This window comes from Mytilus edulis, chromosome 1 (genome assembly GCF_963676685.1).
Source record: "Mytilus edulis chromosome 1, xbMytEdul2.2, whole genome shotgun sequence".
NCBI classification, from domain to species: Eukaryota; Metazoa; Mollusca; class Bivalvia; order Mytilida; family Mytilidae; genus Mytilus; species Mytilus edulis.
Window position 1 is genome coordinate 101,754,716 of NC_092344.1, and position 27,520 is coordinate 101,782,235.

The following is a 27,520-nucleotide window of genomic DNA, read 5'->3' on the forward strand; positions in this document are numbered from 1 at the left end:
AAAAAAAATATTGAAATATCTACTCCATGATCTTTTCAGGACCGCGTTCAGGTCTTAGTCTCACCCTCTCAACCGGAAGTGATTTACATGTGTTTTGAGAATTTAAAGAATCTCATGGCTGCATTTGGTGTGCATTTTGGTTCGACGTCAGCTTGTCTTGCTGTTTACAAAGTAAACGAAATTTTTAAATGAATTCAACAACAAGCATTTGGGAATTAACTGGGTCCATATTTTTATAAAACTGCGAGTGTGAATTGAAATTTACACAACGGCCAACGCTGCCCGGTGTCAATAGTATCAAACAAAACAGAAATTATCAATTTATGTTCCCTCTTTTATCATGCTTATCTGCTTATTACACTCAAATTTTTCATTTAAAAATCAAGAATTAATCAATTATATAGGTCACAGTCTTTGAAATTAGCACACGAGGACATTTCCTGAAAAAATATTTCACTTTTGAACAACACAAGTAATTCGTGCATATTGCTGGCTATTAAATTCCTGTTTTTTTAATATCCTAGTTCCCACACTATTTCTCATCAGATCTCATACTTCTTGCCAAGTTGTTTTGGATTTTTTTATCGTAGTCTGTTATACAAAAATGTAAAATGTAACATTTCTCCTGAACTTAAATCTGTTTTGGTGAAAGCAATTCAAAATTCTCTTTTTTTTACATTTAGGTGTTGTAGCCATGTTGAATAATACTTTAACAGTTTAATGATTTTTAACATTGCAAGTTAAAGACAGCTCTTTATGTATCTTCCTTGCACAATTGAAGCAAAAATCTTTGCTTGATGTTGATCCCACTACATTTGTTAGTTTATTGCAGCTTTATATTATGTACAATATGATAATTGTTTTCTAGGATGGTAAAACAGATGTGGTAGCAAATGACTTGGGAGATAGAGTAACTCCTTGTATTGTAGCATTTACCGATCATGACCAGGTAAGGATAGAGTAACTCCTTGTATTGTAGCATTTACTGATCATGACCAGGTAAGGATAGAGTAACTCCTTGTATTGTAGCATTTACCGATCATGACCAGGTAAGAATAGAGTAACTCCTTGTATTGTAGCATTTACCGATCATGACCAGGTAAGAATAGAGTAACTCCTTGTATTGTAGCATTTACTGATCATGACCAGGTAAGAATAGAGTAACTTCTTGTATTGTAGCATTTACCGATCATGACCAGGTAAGAATAGAGTAACTTCTTGTATTGTAGCATTTACCGATCATGACCAGGTAAGAATAGAGTAACTCCTTGTATTGTAGCATTTACTGATCATGACCAGGTAAGGATAGAGTAACTCCTTGTATTGTAGCATTTAGTTTAAATATATTTATTTATAGTGGATTGGGAAACAAGTTATTGCAACTTATATTAATCCCTTTCCTCTTTGTGGGTGCGAGTGCTGCCTTGTAGCAGCATTAGCCTGCTCTTTTTTTGAAATCTACAAAGGTGTAATTTACATGCAAGAGATATGGCTCTCTCTTAACACGGATCAGCCATTTATCATCCCCTTCCTAGGGACTATCATCGTTTCCTCTCAAATGGTGTCAAGGGAGAGGCGAAAATTCAGTCCCTGAAATTTTCATCCCAGAACCTTGTAGCATTTACTGATCATGATCCGATAAAAGTCACTCCTTGTATTGTAGCATTTACTGACCATAACCAGGTAAGAGTGACTCCCTGTATTGTAGCATTTACTGATCATGATCAGGTAAGAGTAACTCCTTGTATCATGTGTATTGTAGCATTTACTGATCATGACCAGGTAAGGATAACAATATAAAAATTTAACTTTTTTCAAACTTATGTTGAGTATTATACAAAAAAGATGCTAAAAACTTCCTTATAGAGACAATATACCTTACAAAAATGAAAGAGACTTCTTGCTGTTGTGATTTATGAATCTTTTATAAGCAAACAATGTAATAGTAAACACATGTCATATTAACCTTGAATGGCAGTAATACAAGTAAACATCTTTTGTTTATAGGCAGTTGGAAGTGCAGCAAAACAAGGAAAGATAAGGAATGCCCAGAATACTGTTTGTAATGTTAAACAGATTCTAGGAAGAAGCAGTGATGATCAAATATTACAGCAATATATGGAGAGTTCTCCTGTTAAGGTATAATTACATTTACAGTACACTCTCAAACAAATACCATAATATAATATTGTATCCATATACTACAAGCTAGAAATTCAGCCAAATTAGTTTCACATACTACCAATAAGAAATTCATAATAATTCTGCCCAAATGGTACAAGCAAGAAAAACACAAAACATATATCCATAAACTACCAGCAAGACGTATCTATGTTCTGTTCATTTACTGCAAGCAACATGTTTAAATACACCCTAGTCCCACTTCTATACTACAAGCAAGAAGCATACCCAAATTTATATCATTTCACCCTGTTTATAAACTATGAGCCTGAAAACACCATACCACTTTCATATATTACAAGCTATAAATTAACGATTCTTCTGTTTTTGTACTACAAACAAGAAAAAAACATAATTTTGACCTAGGACCACAAGTTACAAATGTATAAATACATGTTACATTTGTAATTCTGTCTATTTCCTTCAAGCTAGAAATACACCCTTGAACTGTCAGTTAACATCAAGCTAGAATGAAACTCTTTTTCATTTACCTTTGGCTAAAAATACACCCTATTTTTGTCCATATACTACAGGATAGAAATCGACCACACTTATGGCCATATGCTACAAGCAAGGAAAAACACCTGGATGACCATACTTTAGTGCATATGCTACAAACTAAAGATACATGCTTATTCTGTCCATATACTAAAAGCTAGAAATTCGTCATACTTCTATACATATACCTACTACGAGGAAGATAACCACCATACTTCTGACAATACACTGCAAGCTAGAAATACTGCTATAAATCTGTCTATACACCACAAGCTAGAAATACACCATAATAATGGTGATTCCTGTCAATATTTTTATATGTATTATACTTTGAAAATTTGTTTCAGATGACATTACAAGATGATGAACCAGTTTTCAAAGTAGAACACAAAGGACAGGCCAAAGATGTCCCTCCATCTAAAATAGCAGAAGCTATATATCTACGTATGTTAGGTAGGTGCTATTCAACAATTTATTCAGTGATTAAAAAAAAGTAACTCTTCAAATTAAGATAACAAAGCTAGATCATTGTCAATAACAGTTTCATTCAGTATCCATACAGATTCAAAGTTATTGAAACCGAGTTACATATTTATTTACTATTCAGCTTAATTATTTGAAATAGATATCCAATTAAATATCATTGTTTGTCAAGAAAGATCATCAGAAACTTGTCAAAGGGATTTATAGCAGAATTTTATATGGGGTGTTAGTTAATAGTGAGCTCAATTTCTATTAATTTTCCTAATACACTTCATTAATGGGATAATTAGTAAGCCTAAATTTAACTATGAAAATGGGGTATACACACTAATATGATGACTCATTAAGATATTTCACTTGACCCGTAGATCAATAGATTTACACCTATCTTGATCATTGTTTAGTGATAATACATTGTCTTTAAAGAACGATATGCATTAAATCTTGTAGTTAAATAAAATATTTGTAAACAAGATGCAAAATAACTTTTGATATAGGCTTGCATTACACACTTGAGAGTAAACAATATTTTATTGTAATAATCATAAAATAAATAGTAGACTAAGACTATTTAAGTAGGATTGGAAAACAAGTGAATTGTTGATGGTTTATGACCATATCTACATGGTAGAAACAAATATAAACAATCAAAAATTATTGCAATGTTTTTATTATTGTGAAAAATCGACAGGGTTATAATCACAATAATTTAACCTGGCGTTTCGAAATTTTGAATATCAATTAAACAGGTTTTTTTCTCAATATCGCCAAATATTCAAATTGCAATTTTTGATAAAAATGATAAATGCATGCAATAATTCTGATTTTACAGTATACAAAATTGTAAATAAAACACTTGACTATTTTTCAGAGACAGCAAGAAGTCATGGAGATGGAGATATACATGATTCTGTGTTAGCTGTTCCATGTGATTTTTCAGAGGACCAAAAACAAGCTATTAGGTTTTTATAATACTTTTATTTATTGTGTGGTTACAGATATATGAGGTGTTGAGTGGCGTAAGTAGTTCATCAACAGTTATCACTAGCATGTTAACTTAGAGGTTGTTAGTTTGAATCCTGATCTAAATTGACAAGGAGTGTCAGTAATTCTGATGCCAGTCATGGTTCTCTGCTAGTACTCTGGGTCACTCCACCAATAAAAACAGACCATCATGATGTAGAAAAGATAGTTGAAAGCAGGGTTTCCGTTGGGGGGTCACTTTTTTAACATTTTGCAAAAGAAAAATCATTATTGGCGAAAGAAATAAAACAATTTGATTTCAACATTTATTTTGGGGTTTCTCAGATTTTACCTGATCAGACAATATTCAGAATTCACCTTGATCTCGATACGACTTTGACAGAAAATCAATAATCAGCTGAGTGCATTGTTTAGCCGTAGGCAACCTGATTAAGAAAAATCATTATTGGCGAAAGAAATAAAACAATTTGATTTCAACATTTATTTTGGGGTTTCTCAGATTTAACCTGATCAGACAATATTCAGAATTCACCTTGATCTCGATACGACTTTGACAGAAAATCAATAATCAGCTGAGTGCATTGTTTAGCCGTAGGCAACCTGATTAAGAAAAATCATTATTGGCGAAAGAAATAAAACAATTTGATTTCAACATTTATTTTGGGGTTTCTCAGATTTAACCTGATCAGACAATATTCAGAATTCACCTTGATCTCGATACGACTTTGACAGAAAATCAATAATCAGCTGAGTGCATTGTTTAGCCGTAGGCAACCTGATTAAGAAAATTGTTATCTTTAAGTAGTCACTTTACTTGATGGTGTAGTACTGTGAAACTCTCCAAACAAGTTTGTTTCAGAACATTACCCTAGTATGTAGAAATAACAAAAATGTTTTTATATTTTCAGTGAGAGTGCCAATGCAGCTGGATTTTCAGTTTTAAGAACTGTATCAGAACCTGTGTCAGCCCTCTTATCATATGATATTGGACAGACAGATAATACTCTAGAATGGTTGGTACAATAACATTATATTTGAAGAAATCGAAAAGGCCAATGAATTTAATTGATTTTTTTCTTCCCAGTCAACTATTGATTATTCAAGTGCTATGTTACCTGAAGAACTTCATAATATTAGTGATGACATTAGTTTTATAGATCTTACTGTTACTGAAGTTATATTAAAAATTGTTAATCCCACAACAGCTTCTTGTCCAGCCTGTTGAAGAATCTTAATAAATCATGCGTTGTGTTTTTCTATACGTTTAATCGTTGTGATAGCTAATGCATATAATATAACGTCACAGAGTAAAGCGGTATGGTAACAACGTTACCATAACGTAATGTTTGTACTTCGCGTATTTTCCAACATTCTGGGGACCGACAAAAGTGAAATATATATGTAACGAAAATTAAAAAAATGTAAAATTCACAATACAGATAAATAAATTTAACTTGAATTAATGTCTATCTCAAATAAAATAATCTAGTTCCTTAACCTTAAATAAACACAATTAAAGTTTATTTCTTAGTCCATTCGTGGATGTTTCTTCTGGCACACACGGCGGCTTCACGAAACGGTAATCGTCTTTGTATGTTACTAGTTCCTGGTTGTTGAGTTTCACGTGTTTCCTTTGGGTGAATATTGTCACATATCTCTAAGGGATATAATTTTACGATCGGTCGAGAAAAAAAACCGGATTTTGTTCTCACTTCGGCTGCTCTTGTAAGTCCATCGTTTCCAGTTATTAAAGAATCAACGACTCCGATTGTCCATTTGTTTCTTGGATACTTGTCTTCATGGATTTGAACAACATCTCCCACTTGAATTGTCTGGTCGTTATCTCCTGTTCGGGTGTGGTATTCACGTAGCGACGTTAGATATTCTGATTTCCATCGCGACCAAAATTGGTCAATTACGAAATTTTGTAGTTCAGCACGTTTAGAAATGTCGCTTCTGTCTGTGAAACTTGTATTTTCGTCGATGTCTTGTCGTGGATACGGTGTAGTTGTAATCCTTCTCCCATAAAGCAGGTGCGATGGTGTCAAAGGTTCCTGATTCTCGATGTCGGTGGACACATACGTTAAAGGCCGATCGTTCAACACGGCTTCAATTTCGGTGACTATTGTTTGTAAATCCTCCAATGTAATGTACGATCTTCCAAGAACTTTTCGTAAGCACATTTTTGTTAGTCCTATTAAGCGTTCCCACCAACCACCATACCAGGGAGCTCGTTTTATTATGAATTTCCAACTCGTCCCACAGACGGATAACGCATCATTTAAGGTTTCAGATTTGGTTAGTTTCTCTAAAGTCTCGGATGCGGTCATGTATGTTGACGCATTGTCAGATATCATCACTCTCGGCAAAGACTTGCGGCTCGTAAATCTTCTGAACGCTTGTAAAAAAGATCTTTCTTTAAGATCTGTGACGACCTCTAAATGCACTGCGCGCGTTGACGCACATGTAAATAAGCATATGAATACTTTGCTTCCTTGTCCGTTATTGTCTTTAACATATAACACTCCAGTAAAATCAACACCTTTGACGGTAAACGGTGGTGCTTCCATTAATCTTGTCTTTGGTTGAGGTGGAGGATCTGGCGCACTGTACAGTTTTCCGGTTACTTTACGGCAAGTAACGCATTTACGAAGAACTTTTTATACGACTCGTCGTATATTGCTATCTCGTTGGCGTCATTGTCGTCGTCGTCGTCCGAATACTTTTAGTTTTCGCACTCTAACTTTAGTAAAAGTGAATGGAAATCTATGAAATTTTATCACAAGGTTTATGACCACAAAAGGAAGGTTGGTATTGATTTTGGGAGTTTTGGTCCCAACATTTTAGGAATTAGGGGCCAAAAAGGGCCCAAATAAGCATTTTCTTGGTTTTCGCACTATAACTTTAGTTTAAGTTAATAGAAATCTATGAAATTTTGACACAAGGTTTATGACCACAAAACAAGGGTTGGGATTGATTTTGGGAGTTTTGGTTTCAACAGTTTAGGAATTAGGGGCCAAAAAAGGGCCCAAATAAGCATTATTCTTGGTTTTCGCACAATAACTTTAGTTTAAGTAAATAGAAATCAATGAAATTTAAACACAATGTTAATGACTACAAAAGGAAGGTTGGTATTGATTTTGGGAGTTTAGGTCCCAACAGTTTAGGAATTAGGGGCCAAAAAGGGACCCAAATAAGCATTTTTCTTGGTTTTCGCACCATAACGTTAGTATTTATAAGTAAATAGAAATCTATGAAATTTAAACACAAGGTTTATGACCATAAAAGGAAGGTTGGTATTGATTTTGGGAGTTTTGGTCCCAACAGAATAAGGGGCCCAAAGGGTCCAAAATTAAACTTTGTTTGATTTCATCAAAATTGAATAATTGGGGTTCTTTGATATGCCGAATCTAACTGTCATGACTGTGTATGTAGATTCTTAACCTTTGGTCCCGTTTTCAAATTGGTCTACATTAAGGTCCAAAGGGTCCAAAATTAAACTTAGTTTGATTTTGACAAAAAATGAATCAGTTAGGTTCTTTGATATGCTTAATCTAAAAATGTACTTAGATTCTTGATTATTGGCCCAGTTTTCAAGTTGGTCCAAATCGGGGTCCAAAATTAAACTTTGTTTGATTTCATCAAAAATTGAATAAATGGGGTTCTTTGATATACCAAATCTAACTGTGTATGTAGATTCTTCATTTTTGGTCCTGTTTTCAAATTGGTCTACACTAAAGTCCAAAGGGTCCAAAATTAAACTTAGTCTGATTTTAACAAAAATTGAAATCTTGGGGTTCTTTGATATGCTGAATCCAAAAATGTACTTAGATTTTTTATTATGGGCCCAGTTTTCAAGTTGGTCCAAATCAGGATCCAAAATTATTATATTAAGTATTGTGCAATAGCAAGTCTTTTCAATTGCACAGTATTACGCAATGGCAAGAAATATCTAATTGCACAATATTGTGAAATAGCAAAATTTTTTTTAATTAGAGTTATCTTTCTTTGTCCAAAATAGTAAGCAAGAAATATCTAATTGCAAAATATTGTGCAATAGCAAGATTTTTTTTTAATTGGAGTTATCTTTCTTTGTCCAGAATCAACTTAAATCTTTGTTATATACAATATACAATGTATATTCACTTTTTACTACCAACTGATAAATTAAAATAATCTTTACCATTCAGTGATAACAAGCAGTTTTTTTACATCTTAATATTTTATGATGTATTTAAATGAGTAGTTATTGTTGCAAACTCCATTAGAAATTTTAATTGAGATTAGTTTTGGAATAAGGGAAAGGGGAATGTGATTAAAAAAATTGGGTTCAATTTTTCTCATTTGAAATTTCATAAATAAAAAAGAAAATTTCTTCAAACATTTTTTTGAGAGAATTAATATTCAACAGCATAGTGAATTGCTCTAAGAGAAAACAAAAATTTTAAGTTCATTAGAACACATTCATTCTGTGTCAGAAACCTATGCTGTGTCAACTATTTAATCACAATCCAAATTTAGAGCTGAATCCAGCTTGAATGTTGTGTCCATACTTGCCCCAACTGTTCAGGGTTCAACCTCTGCGGTCGTATAAAGCTACGCCCTGCGGAGCATCTGGTTTCACTTGTTGACGTATTTTAGGTATCCAATAATTTTGGCGAATCTCAGTGACTGTGGCTAATACTCCTGAATGTTTTAAATTCTTATGAACTTCCGATATAATCAATTCAGTAAAATGATAATAATTTGGTAATAAACACGGAAATCTTGAATTTTCACTAATTGGAGCATTATGAATTCTCCCGCGGCAACGAATGATTTCTTTCTCATCTATATATAGTCGTAATTGTCGAATTAAGGTATTGGGTGTTTTCGATTGCGACTTCAAAGTCTTGATTTCTTTATCAAATGAAATCCTCTGAGCACTTATTATCCATTTTTCTGTTGCATCTTGTAGTTCCTCGCATGTGATGAATTTGCTCTGTATTCTATGTAAGCGTGATTTGCGGCAATTCGCTATGAATCGGTAAATCCACGAACTAACACGTAGTATCTTTGTTAATGTACTGTATCTCATAATATCCAGTATGCAATGAATGCCATGTGTATTATTCACTTCAATTGTATTTGTAACGCTCTCCTCTTGATCTATATTCGTTAAAAGAATGCATGTGTTAGGTGTACACTGCGGCCAAGATGTTGAACAATTGATCCATTCCGGTCCATTATACCACAGTTTAGCATCTGCTAGTTGTAAAGCGCTGATCCCTCTTGTCAATAGATCTGCAGGATTGTCATTCGTCGGACAATATTTCCACTCTGAATCCTGTGTTAAAGATTTAATTTCTGTAATTCTGTTGTGAAGGAATTTTTTCAAATGTTTAGTCGTTGTTAACCAGTGTAAAACTATTTGACTGTCCGACCAATACATGACTTTGTTTATTGATAAAGCTGATTTTACATGTGCTGCAATTCTAGCTCCTATCACAGCTGCCATTAGTTCTAATTGTGGTAATGTCAATGTCTTTATAGGTGCAACACGACTCTTAGCAAATACTAATGTTGACTGATGTCCATTTGTAATATAAACAGCTGATCCGTAGGCTCTCTGGCTGGCATCAACGAAAACATGTAACTGTTTTGGTTCATCTGTACTCTCAGTTAAAAACTGTCTCGGTAACTCTGTGTTTGTTGAAAATTCTAAGTCTCTAGCTAATTCCATCCACTGTTGTTGTACGTTTAACGGTAGTGGCTCATCCCACTCAAGTTTGTCTTTCCAGAGGTCTTGCACCAAAATTTTGGCCCTAACGGACACTGGCGAAAGTAATCCCATAGGATTGTAGATTCGAGATGATTGACTCAGTATTTCACGTTTCGTAATGTTTGGTTCCTTAATATCTGTTACATTAACTTTATGAAAAGAAATTGTATCTTTTTCAGTGTTCCATATCATTCCTAGTATTTTCACCGTTATGTTCTTTTCGGCTAAATTTTCGTTTTTTGCAATTTCAGTTAAATCACTGCAGTTTGAGCTCCAAGATCGCAAATTGAATCCTCCCTTTCCCATGACATTTCTCGCATCCTTGAAATATGTAATGGCTTCGTCATAAGTCTCAACGCTTGACAGTATATTGTCTACATATAAGTCCCTTTTCATCGTTTGTGTTATACTACTTTCATTTTCGTCCAAGTGCTTAAGTAGAGTGGCATTTAAAATAAATGGTGAGCATGTTGCGCCAAACAATATCGATTTAAACCTGTAAGTTGTAAGATTGCCATGTGGGTCTTTGGGGTCAGCTAGCCAAAAGAAACGTGTAGCGTCACGATCCTTCTTGTCAAGTCCTATCTGTAAAAAGGCCTTTTCAATATCTGTACTGATACCATATTTTCTGATTCTGAATCACATTAATATTTTCGTTAAGTCATTTAGATTTGGTGGCGTTGACATTAAGCAATCATTTAAGCTGGCTAAATCTTGCTGTGGTTTACAACTGCAGTCGTACACTATACGAATGGGGGTAGTCTCGGAATCTTTTTTAACAGGATGGTGAGGAATGTAGTGAATCATATGTTTGTTGTTATCATCTTCCGTATCTGGAACTCTCTCTATAAATCCTCTCTTTTCTTGGTCATTGATTATTTCACTGTATTTTTGTAGCAAGTGCGGTTCCCGGTTAAGGCGTCTGATTATATTTTCGGTCCTACCTTTAGCAATGGCCATATTTGAAGGCAAATCTGGGTGGTCAAGTTTCCAAGGCAACTTTGCCGTGTACTTTCCATTCTCGTAATCAATAGCTGTGTTCTGGTATGTCTGTAAATAGTTGGTGTTCTCCTTGTATCACATGTATTGATTCCTATTGACTCAAGTGTCCAAAACTTTTCAATCTCTGTCTCCTCCAATTGATGGGATGAAATAATGTTTAAAAGAACTGTAGATCTTGAATGCTGGCTGATATTTGCAATAATTGGTCCTGATAACAAATATCCTATCTTTGACTGTACAGCGGTGGGTCCTTTTCCTCTTATGATTTTGTCCTCGATAATTTCCCAGTAATAATCCGCGCCTATTAGTAGGTCGATCTCAAAACGCTCTCCACTGTGTACAGAATGTGCAAGTTTAAGTCCTCTCAAATGTGGCAAGCTCCTTGTAGTCTGTGAAATACTGTTATGAATCGGGACGGCAATTTCTTGTACAATGAGTGTGTTTATACGCACATTTTCTCCCGTGTCGGTCTGTAATTGTATTGTTGCAGTTTCCAAGTTACGAACTTTCTGAGACAAATCTCCGAACGCAGACAGTTGAATGCTGACTTTCCCCGTTGTTTTAATTTCTAGTTTATCGGCTAATTTCTGAGTGATAAAAGTACGTTGCGCTCCTTCGTCAAATAAGATGTTACATTCTATTTTTACGTCGTTATATATAACTGGTGCAGTTGCTGTTTTTAGAAGAATGTCGGGACTTACTTGTGATGCATGCAATACACTAGTTGTGTCTGTTGTTTCGACCACGTTGATAGCTGTCTGCTGTACTTTCGGCTCCTGCTTCGTACCTGTATTGGCCTCTTTCCCTTTACATATATGCTTGTATGATGCATTCCGTTACAATTTTTACACCGTTTTGTAGACTTACATGCGGCCATCCGGTGTGACCCTAAACAGTTAAGGCATAACTGTTTCTGTTTTACAATTTGATTCCTAGCGTTTGCGTCTGTTACTTCAGAGCACTCCGTCAGATAATGCTCACCTGAACAAAAAATACATGTATGCGTATTTACCTTCTTCCGTGTGTCAGTTAATTTACCTTTATTGTGTGATCTTGGTTGTGTACCTGTGAAAAATGCTGTGGTGTGCAATCTGTCCGGTTCCATGACTCCCTGTCCTGCCTCAAGTATTTCAATCTCTTTAGTTATTGATTTTCGTAAATTTTGCAATATCAAATTATCTCTCCCGTGTTCTCTTGCAATAGATTTTCTTATATCAATCGGTAACTTGTCCAAAACTACAGGTACCAAAAGTGAACCATACATCTCTGGTGTTTGACCAAGTGACTCTAATCCTCGGACGTATGATTCTAATCTGTCTCCGTAAGACGTCAAACTAAAAGCATCATTTGTCGGTGCGGGTAAATTCATGAGTGCTTTCATGTAAGCATGTATAAGTTTGCTAGGTTGTCCGAACCGATCTCTGAGAAGGTTGACTGCGGTTTCGTAGTTACCATTAGTTAAAGCGAATCCCTCTACTGTTTGCGCGGCGCTTCCCTCTAGCTGGGCTTTAAGATAATTAAACTTTTGGATTGGCGTTTAATGTGTCGTTGTAGTGTATAGATGACTCGAAACAATCCCAAAATGTTTGCCACTTGAGAATATCTCCATTAAAATAGGGTAAGTCTAACTTTGGAAGCCTATGGTAATTAGTTTTTGAAGATCTTGGTTCTGACGGGACTTGAAACATGACATTCTCTGAGGGACGGGTATGCACTGCAGGGGCGTTAATTGAATACTGCTGGTTCATAGAATCTATTGCACATCTGTTCATATCAACTCTAGCTTCGGGTGTGAAATGATATGCGTCTGGGTTAAGTCTGCTCGTTGAAGGACCAACAGTATCATGCGAAATTTTAGTATTTGTTTCAACATGTTCAAAGGACTTAATAAATTTCCGAATTTGTCTAATTTTACAATCAAGTTCGTACATATACTCATCTGAGTCTGTGATTTCCTGCTCCAGATTTTCCTCCGATGTCTGTTCCAAAAGTCTGTTATTCAGGTCAATCAATGTTTTCTGTTTCTGCGTGACGGCATCATCAAGGGCTTTCACTTCGTCAACTTCTGTGTCTGTTTTTGACTTTAACTCGTCGAATTTCACCAGTAGCTTCGTGACGGCTCCTTTGTGTCCAGCACGAACTGACTTCAGCTTTGAATCCATATATATCCAAAGGTTACGGCACCATTAAATGTTGAAGAATCTTAATAAATCATGCGTTGTGTTTTTCTATACGTTTAATCATTGTGATAGCTAATGCATATAATATAACGTCACAGAGTAAAGCGGTATGGTAACAACGTTACCATAACGTAATGTTTGTACTTCGCGTATTTTCCGACACAGCCCTCGTTAATGCAATATAGTTGATAGAAGCATCTTCTGTATTGAAATATCCATTATGTAAGCTATTTAACTTATTGTTAAGTACGTCTAATTTTCTAGTTTCAGACTTTTTTAGCTCACCTGGCCTAAAAGACCAAGTGAGCTTTTCTCATCACTTGGCATCCGTCGTTCGTTGTCGTCCGTCGTCGTTAACTTTTACAAAAATCTTCTCCTCTGAAACTACTGGGCCAAATTTAACCAAACCTGGCCACAAACATCATAGGGGTATCTAGTTTAAAAATGTGTCCGGTGACCCGGCCAACCAACTAAGATGGCCGCCATGGCTAAAAATAGAACATAGGGGTAAAATGTAGATTTTGGATTATAACTCTGAAACCGAAGCATTTAGAGCAAATCTGACATGAAGTTAATTTGTTTATCAAGTCAAGATCTCTGCCCTGAAATTTTCAGATGAATCGGACAACCTGTTGTTGGGTTGCTGCCCAGGAATTGGCAATTTTAAGAAAATTATATCGTTTTTGGGCTATTATCTTGAATATTATTATAGATAGAGATAAACTGTAAACAGCAATAATGTTCAGCAAAGTAAGATTTACAAATAAGTCAACATGACCCAAATGGTCAGTTAATCCCTTTAGGAGTTATTGCCCTTTATAGTCAATTTTTAACCATTTTTCGTAAATCTTAGTAATCTATTACAAAATCTTCTCCTCTGAAACTACTGGGCCAAATTAATCCAAACTTGGCCACAATTTTGACTTATATATCTGAAACCAAAGCATTTAGGGCAAATCTGACTGGAGTAAAATTGTTCATAAAGTAGAAATCTATCTGTCCTGAAATTTTCAAACGAATCAGACTACCTGTTGTTTGGTTGCTGCCCCTGAATTCGTAATTTTAAGGAAAATTGGCAGATTTTGGTTATTATCTTTAATATTATTATAGATAGAGATAAACTGTAAACAGCAATAATGTTCAGCAAAATAAGATCTACAAATAAGTCAACATGACCAAAATTGTCAATTGACCCCTTAAGGAGTTATTACCCTTTATAGTCAATTGTAAACAATTTTCATAAATTTTTGATAACTTTTGTAAATTTTTAGGAAATATTTTCCACTGTAATTACTGGGCCAAGTTCATTATAGACAGAGATAATTGTAGCAAGAAGAATGTTCAGTAAAGAAAGATCTACAAACACATTACCATCACAAAAACACCATTTTGTCATGAATTTATCTATGTCCATTGTTAATATGCACATAGACCAAGGTGAGCGACACAGGCTCTTGAGAGCCTCTAGTTTTATTTTCCCGCATTTGCACAGAAATCTCTTTCTTTCTTTTAAAATTTTACAGTTTGAATTAAAAAAAAAATATGCAGACTTTGTCCCCTTTTACAGGTAATGCTGTCTCATAACATAAAATTTCACTTACATACTAAAATGAGTAGGGACCTTTTTTCAAAACATTTGAAAACAGACAAGAACAAATTATGTTTTACTCTTACAGCAATGTTTTAGTATTCCGTATCGGTGGTGAATCTACAGATGTCTCAATTGTTAAAGTACAAAATGGTCTATACAGAGTCTTTTGTTCCCAGAATTCCAGAGCAGTGGCAGGAAGCAAATTTACAGACAGTCTCACAGATTACTTAGCAACAGAATTTTATAAGTAATCTTATTATTTAATTCTACTAATACAAAAGTCATTAGATATCTAAAACAAGTTTAAAATAATTTTAATATATTTTATAGACCAAAACTTCCATTTTGAATAACTTAATATTAGGTAGTTTGAATTGAAAGAATATTTGAATAATGGATTATTAAAAAGAATGTTGATTTTCAACTTTTGATATTTAGATTAAAAAAAGAATTAAGCTTATATGTACATGTTTGTATTATGGTTCCATTTTGGAAATAAATATACTATTTAGAATGTTTAGCTCTTTGGACTGACTGTTAAGTATGTTTTATTTAGAAAGTACAAATTAGATGTAAAAGAAAGCAGAAGATCAGTAAAGAAGCTCCGTTTGGAAGCAGATAATGTGAAACATTCATTATCTACACTTGGTAATGCCCAATGTGCTGTTGAATCATTATTTGAAGGGGTAGACTTCCATTGTCAGGTTTCAAGGTAAGATTACTGTTTGAAGGGGTAGACTTCCATTGTCAGGTTTCAAGGTAAGATTAATGTTTGAAGGGGTAGACTTCCATTGTCAGGTTTTAAGGTAGGAGTAATGTTTGAAGGGGTAGACTTCCATTGTCAGGTTTCAAGGTAAGAGTAATGTTTACACCTCAATACAGTACAATATGCAGAGAAACATATGATTAAGAAGGTTTACCTATTTTTCAATCTTTATATAAATTTCTATATTGATTCATTCATTTATGTGGAAAAGGATAGGATTCAGTGACAGGATTTGTTAACTGTGGTTATCTGGCTTGAATATAAACTAGTGTGGTTGTCTCGCCGGTACTGTTGACTTTGTCAGTACCTTACTTGTGTAATCAATTCTTAACACAGTTTTCAAACCAAATCCCTGAAACTTGAAAGGAAGCTAGCACATACTATGGATTGAGGAAAACATGCATTTTGTGGGTATTTGATTTTATGGTTTATAACAAATGTAAGAGTTGCATATTCAGAAATTCATTTGTATAGTTATTCATTGTTTTTCAAGTGAATACAAACTATCTTGTATCTTTCAATTATAATTCTATTTCAGAGCCAGATTTGAAAGTCTTATATCGCCCGTAGTGCAGCTGTGTCCCTCTCTGATAGACAACTTATGTACAACTGCAGATATTACAAAATCAGATATCCAGAAGGTAGGTATTTTTTTAGCATTACTCAGCTATAAGACTTCTCTGATAATTGATGTAAATACTGTGGCAATTTAAGTCTTCTCCAATAATTGATGTAAATACTGTGGCATATTGCATCATATCATATGTTTAGTTAAGTAGTTGGGCAAGTTCAACAACCATCATTTTGCATATTGATACTTGAGTATAATGTATATTTGATTTAGACTGATTTATTTGAATTTGCTTGTCCTTTTCAGCAAAAATATGATTACTCTACAATTAACTCAATTCAAAGTGTTTTATTTTCTAGCAAATGTTTAAAAAGAATAAATCAGTATGTTGATAAGGTTTATGGAGAAAGTGTCAACATTTTCAACAATAACATAGTTTTTATACGACCCCAAAAAAATTTTGGGATCGTATAATGGTATGATGTCGTCTGCTGCGTCGTCATCGTCCGAAGACACATTGGTTTCCGGATAATAACTTTAGTTTAAGTGAATAGATCTTCATGAAATTTTTTCAGAAGGTTCAATACCACAAAAGGAAGGTTGGGATTGATTTTGGGGATGATGGTCCCAACAGATGAGGAATTAGGGGCCCAAAAGGGACCCAAAACAAGCATTTTTCAAGTTTCAGGTTTCAGGATATTACTTGTGTAGAAGTATTTCAATTGCTCTGAAATCATACCCAATATTAAAAACCACAAGTAGAAGGTTTGGATTCATTTTAGGGGTTATGGGGCCAAAGTTTAGGAATTAAGGGCCAAAAAGGGGTCAAGACAATAACTTATGTGTAATTGTATGGATCTCTCTGAAATTGTACCACAATGTACCATATAACAAAAGGGAGGCTGAGATTAAGTTTTGGGTGAATTGCCCAAAATATGTAGGAATTAGGGGCCAAAAAAGGGCCAAAAAGAAGCATGTTCCTAGTTTCCAAACAATCATGACAATAACTTGTGTTTAAGTGTATGGATCTCTCTGAAATTGTACTGCAAGGTTCAATACTGCAATGGAAAGCATGGGATTGAGTTTAAGGGTTATTGCTCCAATGGGGTTTCAAAAAGTGGGGGGGGGGGGGGGGGTTTGTTTACCATTTTTTGAAGGGCATCCTTTTTTTTAAAAATTTTTCAAATTTCGAATTTTGAAAAGTTTCAAGAAGAAATCTTCAATTGCACAGTATTTTGAAATAGATTTGTTAGATCTTTGACCACATTAATTTTGTGACAAAAACCTATATTATGTCAAAAACTTGATCACAATCCAAATTCAGGCAGAATTTAGCTTGAATATTGTGACCAAATTTGCCCCAACTGTTCAGGATTCAACCACTGGGGTCGTATAAAGCTGCGCCCTGCGGAGCACCTGGTTATGACACTAAGTGACTGTAAACATTGAATCTTAGTTGTACTTTTATATTTTGGGAATTATGTTCTAAATGTAACTGTCTATTTAACCTTTCAGGTTGTAATGTGTGGTGGAGGAACAAAGATTCCATTTGTACAAAAAATAATCACTGATTCATTACCAAATGCAGAAATACTTAATTCTATACCACCAGATGAAGTCATAGCAATTGGGGCAGCGAAACAGGTTTGTTGTATAACATCATGTAATAGGTAAAATTGAGAATGGAAATGGAAGATGTGTCAAAGAGACAACAACCCCAACACGGAGCAAAAACAACGGCCGAAAGCCACTAATGGGTCTTCATTACAGCCAGAAAATCATTTTTGGCGTTATTTCGTAATTGTAATATCTCTTGGTGTAGTTTATGATGATTGATCAATTATTAGTATTAAACACCTCTTTTAGCTCTCTTGGCTTACTGAGATCAGAGGCTAAGCAACATCATGAAACTTTGGTGAACTTATGATCTATTAATAGCTGGTAGAACTAAGGATAAAACATAAAACTGAATTTGTAGTCAAGAGTATCAATTAAAACCTTGGCAATTTAAAAGTACCAATGGAAGGATAAATATTGTTTAAAAAATGCAATTAAATGAAATTTCATTTTAAACTGTTTAATTTTAAAAGAATTGATTTTTATCTCTATACCTAGAGCTGAGACTGGGAAAACCTTCCACTGTGAAAATCTGAAATACTCAGCTCTGTAACTTGATTAGGGAAGAAAAAAACTTAAGTTATAATTTTGTGTTTTTATGTACCCATTTCAGGCAGCTATACTTACTGGAAGTGATGAAACAGACATAAAAGTGAATTTTGAACAAAGTGAAGTTGAATGTCTGAAAAAATCTATATGTGTAAAGGTAAGTAAATGAGGTCAAATTATCCTACAAAACAAATATTATATTGACATCAATTCTTATACTGTCAAATCTGTACAGGAAGATCACTCTTTGGGCCAGAAATATAAAGATGGATGATAGTAGGAGCACATCTTTTGAAAGGGATTAAACATCAAACAAAAAACAGGCTTGATATGATACATCATGAATACCTGAAGTAAATAAACTCAATCTAAGTATTAATACAATATGAAGAGAATATATTCCTTGGGTGTTTGTTTATATGCCAGTGTTCTCCCCAGGCCGTTTTAGCGTCGCGGTACCGCGACGCTATATGTTTTTACCGTGATGCTATAATAATTACCGCGACGCTATAATTATTCCCGCGACGCTATAATTATTTTGAAGATGCTTTTTTACTTGTCCTCAATTTTAATATTTCATCTATTATCGATTATGATCATAAACATTATATCACCTTTAATTGTAATCCCTTTAAGTCGGACACTACAGGCAATTAAGAGATTAAATAGCTAGGTGTTAATTGCCTTCAGGGTGATAACTGTTTGGATGCGAATATCCCAAGCTGACACTTATGACATGACTAATACCACGGCACGTGTCTGCAATCACCAATTTCGACATGGAAAAATGCAATCACAAAACAATTCGAAATCTACGTTTTGTATTACGACATTTGCAAAGATTGGAATGATTTTTATTTTTTTAATAAAAGGTCGTTTATTTGTGCAACTCTCCAAAAATTACTTTCTTTCTCTTCCGAGAGCGAGAATTTTGGTTTAGAGCTAAAATAAGTTTAATACTTCTTTCAAAAGTTATCATAATTGGCTTAAGTTTATGTTTAATCTATTTAATGCATTAAAAGCGTCTTATTCATTCACAATCTCTTGTCAAACAATGTTTATTCTCGGACTCATTTTCGTAAATTTTTCCACGGCCGCCATTGCACATTTTTGGGAAAACTACGGATCGGAACCGGACCAGATATGACAAAAATCCGCATTTTCACGATAATGACAACAGATCGAAAAAATATACCAAGAGAAAAAACTACGCATTAACAGACTTAGTATTTGTTAGACAACTTTGTTAAAAATACATATCATTTTGATGTAAAGATAAGAATCAACTGGGACTAATTGATTGAGTGCCATGAAACAATGAATAGTTATTTTTTTTTACGCAAAATGTGATGCTATCCAAAATTTCTGGGGAGAACACTGTATGCTAGTAGGACTAACACAATAGCTACATGTTCCAGTTACTCTAATTTATCAACCAAAAAAAATTCACGCAACATTTTGACCTTGGTCAGTAGTAGAAGTAAAAGTGTGTCTTAAAATGTTAGTAGTTTAAAGTTTTCTGCATTAAAAAATAACCTCTGACAGTGAAATTTTCTTACTGAATTAGAGATTAAAAAGTTATGCTTAGACCAGTAGTTTAAATGATACATCAGAGGTTGCTGTTTACAAAAAATATTCCAGTGACATGTCTTATGATTTTACCCAATAAAGTACATTGTAATAATGTATCTTCATTTGTTTATAGGCAGCTAGTGAGTCTACATGCCAACTTTATCCAGTCTTTCCAGCTTTAACGCCATTTCCATGTCGAAAACATGAAACTGTCACCTTACCAAGTAACCAGACATCTTTCAAACTAGAGCTGTGTGAATGTAGTAATAATAACTCTGTAGATGCAGATCTGGGAAAAGTATGTATATATGCTTAATATTACTGTTTAAAAAATAAATTTTAATTTGCATACTTTATTCCTTTTGACAATCAACTAATACATTACTGTAAACCATCTTATTTTTGCGAATGCTTTATTTCAAGATAAGCCCTTTCTATTCCTTTTCTCTGCGATTTAATTTCACTCTTTTCGTATTCACTTGAAGTAGTTAAATAAGGAACTATCATAGTTTAACATACTTGCGACGATTTATATTCCTGTTATTTTTCTACTCGTGATTGTCGCAAAAATAAGTTGGTTTACAGTATTAAAGATTTATTTTCTACACTGATATAAACAACATACAATAGCTACGTTACTGCAGGTGGTGTTTTAGATGCTGGAGCACCTGGTGTGCCCTCCCTACTGAAACACAAAAGTAAAAAGAACAAAATGTAATAATGGTAAATTTCCAGCCAATTTTGTCTATATGGAAAATTGCATTGTTAGAGCTTTCAAACCTTTTTTTTTCTGGGATTTTACAAAAAGTTTTTAATGTAATTGTCATAGGACTGATCAGATATGTATAAAGTGAGGGACTATGGAACCATGTTCTTTTATTAATTTTTTTTTAACTGGTATATCTTTACATTGTCTTGTAATGTATTGTTATTAGTTGTAAAAATGCAATTTTTAAAATTGTATTCCATTTTTATACGCCCGTCAAAATTTTGACGGGACGTATTATGGTATACAAATGTCCGGTGTCCGTCCGTCTGTCCGGCGTAAACATGTCGCACCGTAACTTGAGAACGACTTATCCAAATTTCATGAAACTTTATATAGTTGTTTCTTATGATGGTCAAATGATCTATATACTTTTTGGTGAAAATAAGATTTAAACTTTTTGAGTTACAGCACTTTATAACTAAATAGGGGTGTGTTTTTTTCACATGTCACACTGTATCTCAAAAACGATTCTTGATTATGACTTAAAACTTTAAACACTTCTTAGTTATATTAATCTCAATATCTGTATACTTTGGTGATGATTCAAAATTTCATTTTTGAGTTATTGAGTATTTTGTAAAAAAGGGGGAGGTTTTTTTTACATGTCGCGCCATATCTCAAAAACTGTTTATGATTATTGCTTAAAACTTTACACATGTCTTTGTTATATTAATCTCAATATCTGTATACTTTTTGGTGATGATTCAAAATTTCATTTTTGAGTTATTAGTATTTTGTAAAAAAGGGGGAGGGTTTTTTTTACATGTTGTGTCGTATCTCAAAAACGATTTATGATTATTGCTTAAAACTTTACACACTTCTTTGTTCTATTAATCTAAAGATCTGTATACTTTTTGGTGATTATTCAAAATTTTATTTTTGAGTAATTGAGTATTTTGTAAAACAGGGGAGGGTTTTTTATATGTCGCTCCGTATCTCAAAAATAAGTTATGATTATAGCTTAAAACTTTACACACTTCTTTGATATATTAATCTAAAGATCTTTATACTTTTTGGTTTTGATTCAAAATTTTATTTTGGTAATATTTAGTTTTTGTAAAAAAAAACAGGGTGGGGGGTTTCACATGTCCCGCCGTGTCTCTAAAACAATATATGGTTATTGCCTAAAACTTTCTCATAAACTATTTATGATTATTGCATAAGACTTCCACATAAGACGTCAGGCGTATCATGCACTCATGGCGCAGCTGTTTATTGAAAAATGACGCTTTCAGCGGCATGTTTCTATACTAGTGAACTGAACTTCCATTACATTTCTCTGCCTACCGCGCTTGGTTCGTATTTACTTTCCATTACATTTCTCCGTCTACCGCTCTTGGTTTCGTATCTACTATTTTACATTTAAACTGGAATTTGCTTTTATTATGATTTTTGTGTAGTAAACCAACCAATGTTGTTAAGATACTCATAAATCTATTTTTATAACTTTATTGATTATGTGAAGTAAAACTAAAACATTGTTAAAACATTAAAAATCTATAATTAATCAGGGAAAACTTGATAGTCTTTTCTTTTTACAAACCACTGCCTTTTTTATAAGAAAATATAATGTGTCCGTGTTGGTCCACTTTCTATTGGTTATAAGACAGATCGAAGTACCGGAAATCCGACTCAATCTTTGTTTACAAAGTTACAACAGTATAGAGTCTGTAACAGACTGTATCTGTGTGACATGTGCATTGACATGTGCATAAATTGTCGATATCGATGCTGGCTTTAATACAACGGTTTTATTGGCGGGGTGGGATCGTTCACCCTGATCGTCACGATCACTGTCTTACGGAATTCTAGTCAAATCGGCACCCGGTATAGTCAAATCGGCATCTAGTCAAATTGGCACCTGGTTAAATCGGCACTTGATATAGTCAATTCGGCTGTTTAATATATATTTTAACAGTATTTTAAGCAAAAACAGTAAAAATAAGGAATGGGTTGTCCAGAAATTTTACAGTATTTACCCAAGAAAAGGTAGATAAGGAAGGGGTTGGCCAGAAATATTAACCTAATTTTATCATGTTTATTCACATTTGTAAAGGTTGAATTATTTATATTTATTATTGGATACCTAATTGGCTTTAAATAGGTGCCGATTGACTAGATGTCGATTTAACCAGGTGCCCATTTGACAGACTTGTACCATATTATTAAGGCCCTAAAGTGAGTTTGAATATTGTACGGTGTTTTACTTGGCGGAATGTCAATACACTCACAGTAAGAGTTATTCTTTACTTGCTTTTCCACAATAATTGTTTCGTGGTATTCTTTGAATTTCTCGGCAGTTATGGTTCTCTTTGGACATGTTTTTAAGAGGAATTCGTCTGGTGCAATAGCGTGAATCAGCCCCTCAACTTCTTTGTATATAAATACTGACTTTGGCTTGAACGTTTTGTTCGTCCTTGTCTGGAGATCTTGTTGTAGTTCCAGTTTGGCAAGCATTTTGGAGACTTATCCATCCTCTTTTGACTTGTAATATCTGGTGATAAACATGCCAAGACATTGCCTCCGTTGAAATTCTGCAAACACCCCATAGAGCAAATTACATGGATGATTAATATTGACCATTTGGTATATAACCGTGTTCTAAGCGACACGTACATGAAGGTCATAAATTAATTTCTTGAATGAAATCAAATCTTTAGCTACTAATGACTGCCTAGGAGGTCGACCGGAATTTTTAGCGAGGATTTCTTGGCATGTATTGCTGCTTGACATGTTTATTTTTGTTACCGGGTAGGGGTCGCATACGATGGCTCTATATTAAATTATAAGATCAATTCCTAAACGTCTAGTTCATTATCCAATCTGACACAAATTTCAATAACTGGACTGCCACCCAAGTTGAATATATGGTGACCCACTATAACAGCATAATTACTTGGGATTGTGTTTAATACCATGATGGTTCAATGGCATAAACTTAAATGGAGACAAAATTTAACCTGAAAGATTGTGGATTAGTGTAAAATAAAAAAAAACAAGCTTACTATAATATATGGTTAAAGAATGAATATCAAATTATATGGGTCATGGGCAGAGTTGTTATAAAATATCAATATGGCAGAGAAGTGGTTTCAAGTTTCATATAAAGGGACCTGACTGACATGAAATAAAATAATCAAAGGAGTATCCATATTTGTCTAATCTTCAATGTGAAATAAAGCAAGTATAACAATATTGTGTTAATGTACAGAAATAGAATTTGCTTCAAGTAACAGAAATAACTACATTTGTGTATGTCACTAGTAACTTATTTAATGAGTATGTGGGTAATTAGTCCTATAACATATGACCTCCAGAGCATTATTTACTATTTCTATTTACTGTTCTGATAATTTTTTTTTACTATCAATGTGTCACACTTCGCATTCAAAAATTAAAAAAAAAATGAAAATATCAATATAAAAACGTTAAAAATTGAATAAGAATGTGAAGTTATATGTTTATAGGACTAGTGGGGTATAAGAGCTTATTACAACAGGCTCTTCATAATCATTTGGTTTGAAAGGATACTAGTAGTCTGTATTCTTGAATTAGAAAAATGTAATTGCAAGAAAAAAAAATACACATTAATTAGAATACTTTAGATCATTCAGGTAGTCTTTATTTAGATATAGGAAGATGTGGTGTGAGTGCCAATGAGACAACTCTCCATACAAATAACAATTTAAAAAGTAAACCATTATAGGTTAAAGTACGGCCTTCAACACGGAGCCTTGGCTCACACCGAACAACAAGCTATTTATTTAGTACGTACAAAAGAACAGCAAGTAGTCATTGGATATTGTAGATCATATAAATAGTCTTGACCTATTTATTATTACAAAAGAACAGCTAGTAATCATTGGATATTGTATATCATTCCAGTATTCTTGACCTATTTATCTGTACAAAAAAAACCAGACAGTAGTCATTGGATACTGTAGATCATTCAGGTAGTCTTGACCTATTTATTTGTACAAAAAAAAACATGCCAGTAGTCATTGGATACTGTAGATCATTTAGGTAGTCTTGACTCTTGACCTATTCATTTGTATTAAAAAAAACCAGTCAGTTGTCATCTTCACTTCACACACTCATATACGAATATCAATTATATGCTTACGAGACATGTTACATGTTGCAATGTTCAACTTATTACGGTATGTGAAAATCAAGACTTGCATAAAAAATATCCCAATATTAGAGGCAGTGGCGTCATTTTTCTTCAGAGCTTTCAGCTCTTTGATTTAATCATTTCAGCTTGTAATGCAGGATCTACCCAAATCAGCAGTAGTATCAATAGTATTCCATCTCAGAAGGTATTGTTTCAACCATTATCTCATAACAACATGAAAAATAATATTCAGTCTGAATCAAATATAAAGTCATAAGAAACCTCAAATTAAAAAAAATAATACTATGTTTTTTAATACTATGTTTTTTTTATAACTGAATGGATAGTTTTCATTATAAAACTTATGTACATATACTTTTTTCTGAAGAAAATTCTTTAATTTGTTCATATTTAGAAGAAGTTTACTTTATTTTAATTGCTTCCTCCTAGGAAGCAATTCCCCAACATATTTTCCGTATGCAAAGTGACCTCAGTGTGACCCATCTCGTAAAAATCTAGTGATCGCAATACGCAAGGATGTCCTTAAAATAAATTATTATCTGATTGTACATGTTAAACCCGTCCTCGATATCCATGCTTTTTTGTGTGTTGATTGTTAACAAACAATCTTTAAACTTCTGCTTCAAAACACGAATTTTAATTACCTGCCATATTTTCACAACACTGACCGATTGAAAAAAATTGATGATTATACGAAATTTATGCGAAAGAAATGATAAAATCGTGCACAGAAGACTAAGTTTATGATGTTTGTATACATTAGTTCAAGAATTGGAATAACGTTATTTTTCACTGGTCACTTGTTTCATATGACTTTAAATATATATAAAGAGCTCTAGTAATTTCTTCTTGAATAAGTGTAGACTAGCAGTTTAAGTTCACCTAATCTGAAGCGTATTGCAAGCTTTCTGCTTTCTATATTCTGACTTCAATTAGTACAAAATTGATATATGCCTTAAGTGATAGGATCTATCAAAATAAAAGATAGATAAATGTCTGACAGTTGTAATGATATTTTGTTTTAAATGAAACATTATTTAGTATATAGAAGTAAAGTCTTGTAACCAGTATAACAGCCTTGATGACATAATAAATATAGGATAAGAGAAGATACTTAGTGAAACAAAAGATATGTTGTGTCACTTGTTGGGAAAATACACATGACCAAACCGTAAATATTGTTAACATTTTTTTCAGGGATGGATCATTACATGTTACATGTAAAGAAGCAAGTTCAGAAAAGACAGTCTCAATTACAGTAGAAGTCCAAAGTTGACAAGCCGCTGATGATTAAAACATTACAATTATATATTATAAGTTATTGCTTTGATGGAGACCCATCATTGTCTGATTGACAGTTGTATGAGGATTGCAGTATTACGTTTGTTAATGATATTCTTCTTTTATACAAAGTTTTATTTCCCCAAAGTTATTCTAAAGGATTATACTAGTGATACACTCATGTTTAGTACTTTTATACGATACTGACTTATAAAGATAAGAGCTATAGATAAGATAACTGACTGAAATATAATGAAAGACCAAAATCATGTGTTTTGTTATTGTTTTGATTATACCCACTGGATGAGGACCAATAATTTCTTATTTTAATGGAACATTCAATTAAACAATTTCTGGTTCACTATTATGTTCACCAGTATTATATCTCTGTTTTAAAGAAGTGGGTATACTGGTTTGACTCTGTCTATGTGTCCTTCAAATAAATGTTCGTTCTTTTTTCATCAGGCTCTTTAATCAGAGCTTCCTGATTTTTGGTTAAACCCCCACTTTGAAGTAAGGTGGCTTGCTGGTGTACCTCAGTTTGCCTGTTTGGCAGACCTTCTAGACATCAGTCCTTCCATCCTTTAGTCACATTTTCCTTAGAAACCATGATTCAGATTCATATCTTTCTGAAATATGTGGTATTAAGCTTCATTGTGAGTATCATATACCAGCTATTGTGTTTTCACATTCATCACTGTTAAACTGACTGTAGACATTATATTTATATATTGTTAAGAAGATATGAAACTGACCACTCTGAATCTTTTTATCAAGCTTCATATGAGCATGCCTTTCACATCCATTGCTCATCAGCTTCCTAAGAGGGGTATCTTTAGTGAGAACACCCCATCACTTTACTTTTTAGTATCTTTTAAATGATAGTAATTTCATTCACAATGCCAGTTTTTAAAGTTTAGTTTAGTCACCAACCGTGCAAGGGCTGTATAGCCAGTCAAGGTCGTTAAAAACTTCTATTAGCAGTAAGTTTAATTTTGGAACATTTGATTAAGCGTCAATGTACTGTCATCATTACATTCTTTTACTTCTGTTTTCCAAATTGTGTTGTCATTAATGAACCTATGTGTGTTTTGATTTAAATTTATGAATGATATTAAAATCTATCAACCAACATGTACACAATGAATAAAAATAGTAGAACTTAGTGTTAAATTAAAAACAATAATATATCTTGAAAACTCTAGTTGATAGGGAAAATCTGACCATATAGCAAAATTGTTAAGAAAGTAATAATTCTTTTGTAAATCCGGGATGTTCTGATTGTTTTCTGTCGTGTGTGATAAAAGCTGTAGAATATGGCAGTAGAAAGTAAAATCACAAAAATACCGAACTTCCAGGAAAATTCAAAAAGGAAATTCCCTAATAACATTGCAAAATCAAAAGCTCAAACGCATCAAATAAATGGAGAACAACTGTCATATTCCTGACTTTATACAGGCATTTTTTTATGTCGAAAATGGTGGTTTCAACCTGGTTTTATAGCTGGTTAAACCTCTATGACAGTAACATCAAATTCCTAACAAAAGTAGGGGATCATTATATTTAAAGGTAGATTTTGG

At 33.5% G+C, this 27,520-nt stretch overlaps 1 protein-coding gene across 1 annotated transcript; it reads left to right on the forward strand.

The window, feature by feature from the left end:
* The first annotated feature begins 41 nt into the window (after positions 1 to 41).
* On the forward strand, positions 42 to 27,105 carry LOC139516318 (heat shock 70 kDa protein 14-like). The gene is made up of 14 exons (XM_071306365.1): positions 42 to 171; positions 869 to 949; positions 2,008 to 2,139; positions 3,027 to 3,132; positions 4,034 to 4,124; positions 5,055 to 5,159; positions 14,766 to 14,927; positions 15,237 to 15,392; positions 15,985 to 16,087; positions 17,533 to 17,661; positions 18,248 to 18,340; positions 19,889 to 20,053; positions 24,785 to 24,843; positions 25,857 to 27,105. The coding sequence occupies exons 1-14, from the start codon at positions 88 to 90 to the stop codon at positions 25,933 to 25,935; spliced, it is 1,545 nt and encodes a 514-aa protein (XP_071162466.1). The 5' UTR covers positions 42 to 87; the 3' UTR covers positions 25,936 to 27,105.
* The last annotated feature ends 415 nt before the right edge of the window (positions 27,106 to 27,520 follow it).

What these genes read in the sequence shown, in the direction of transcription:
- LOC139516318 (XM_071306365.1), top strand. Translation starts at nt 88, where the DNA reads ATGTGTTTTGAGAATTTAAAGAATCTCATGGCTGCATTTGGTGTGCAT. An exon ending in TTCCATTGTCAGGTTTCAAG is followed by an intron (nt 15,393 to 15,984) that starts GTAAGATTACTG and finishes ATTCTATTTCAG; the next exon opens with AGCCAGATTTGAAAGTCTTA. An exon ending in CAAAATCAGATATCCAGAAG is followed by an intron (nt 16,088 to 17,532) that starts GTAGGTATTTTT and finishes TTAACCTTTCAG; the next exon opens with GTTGTAATGTGTGGTGGAGG.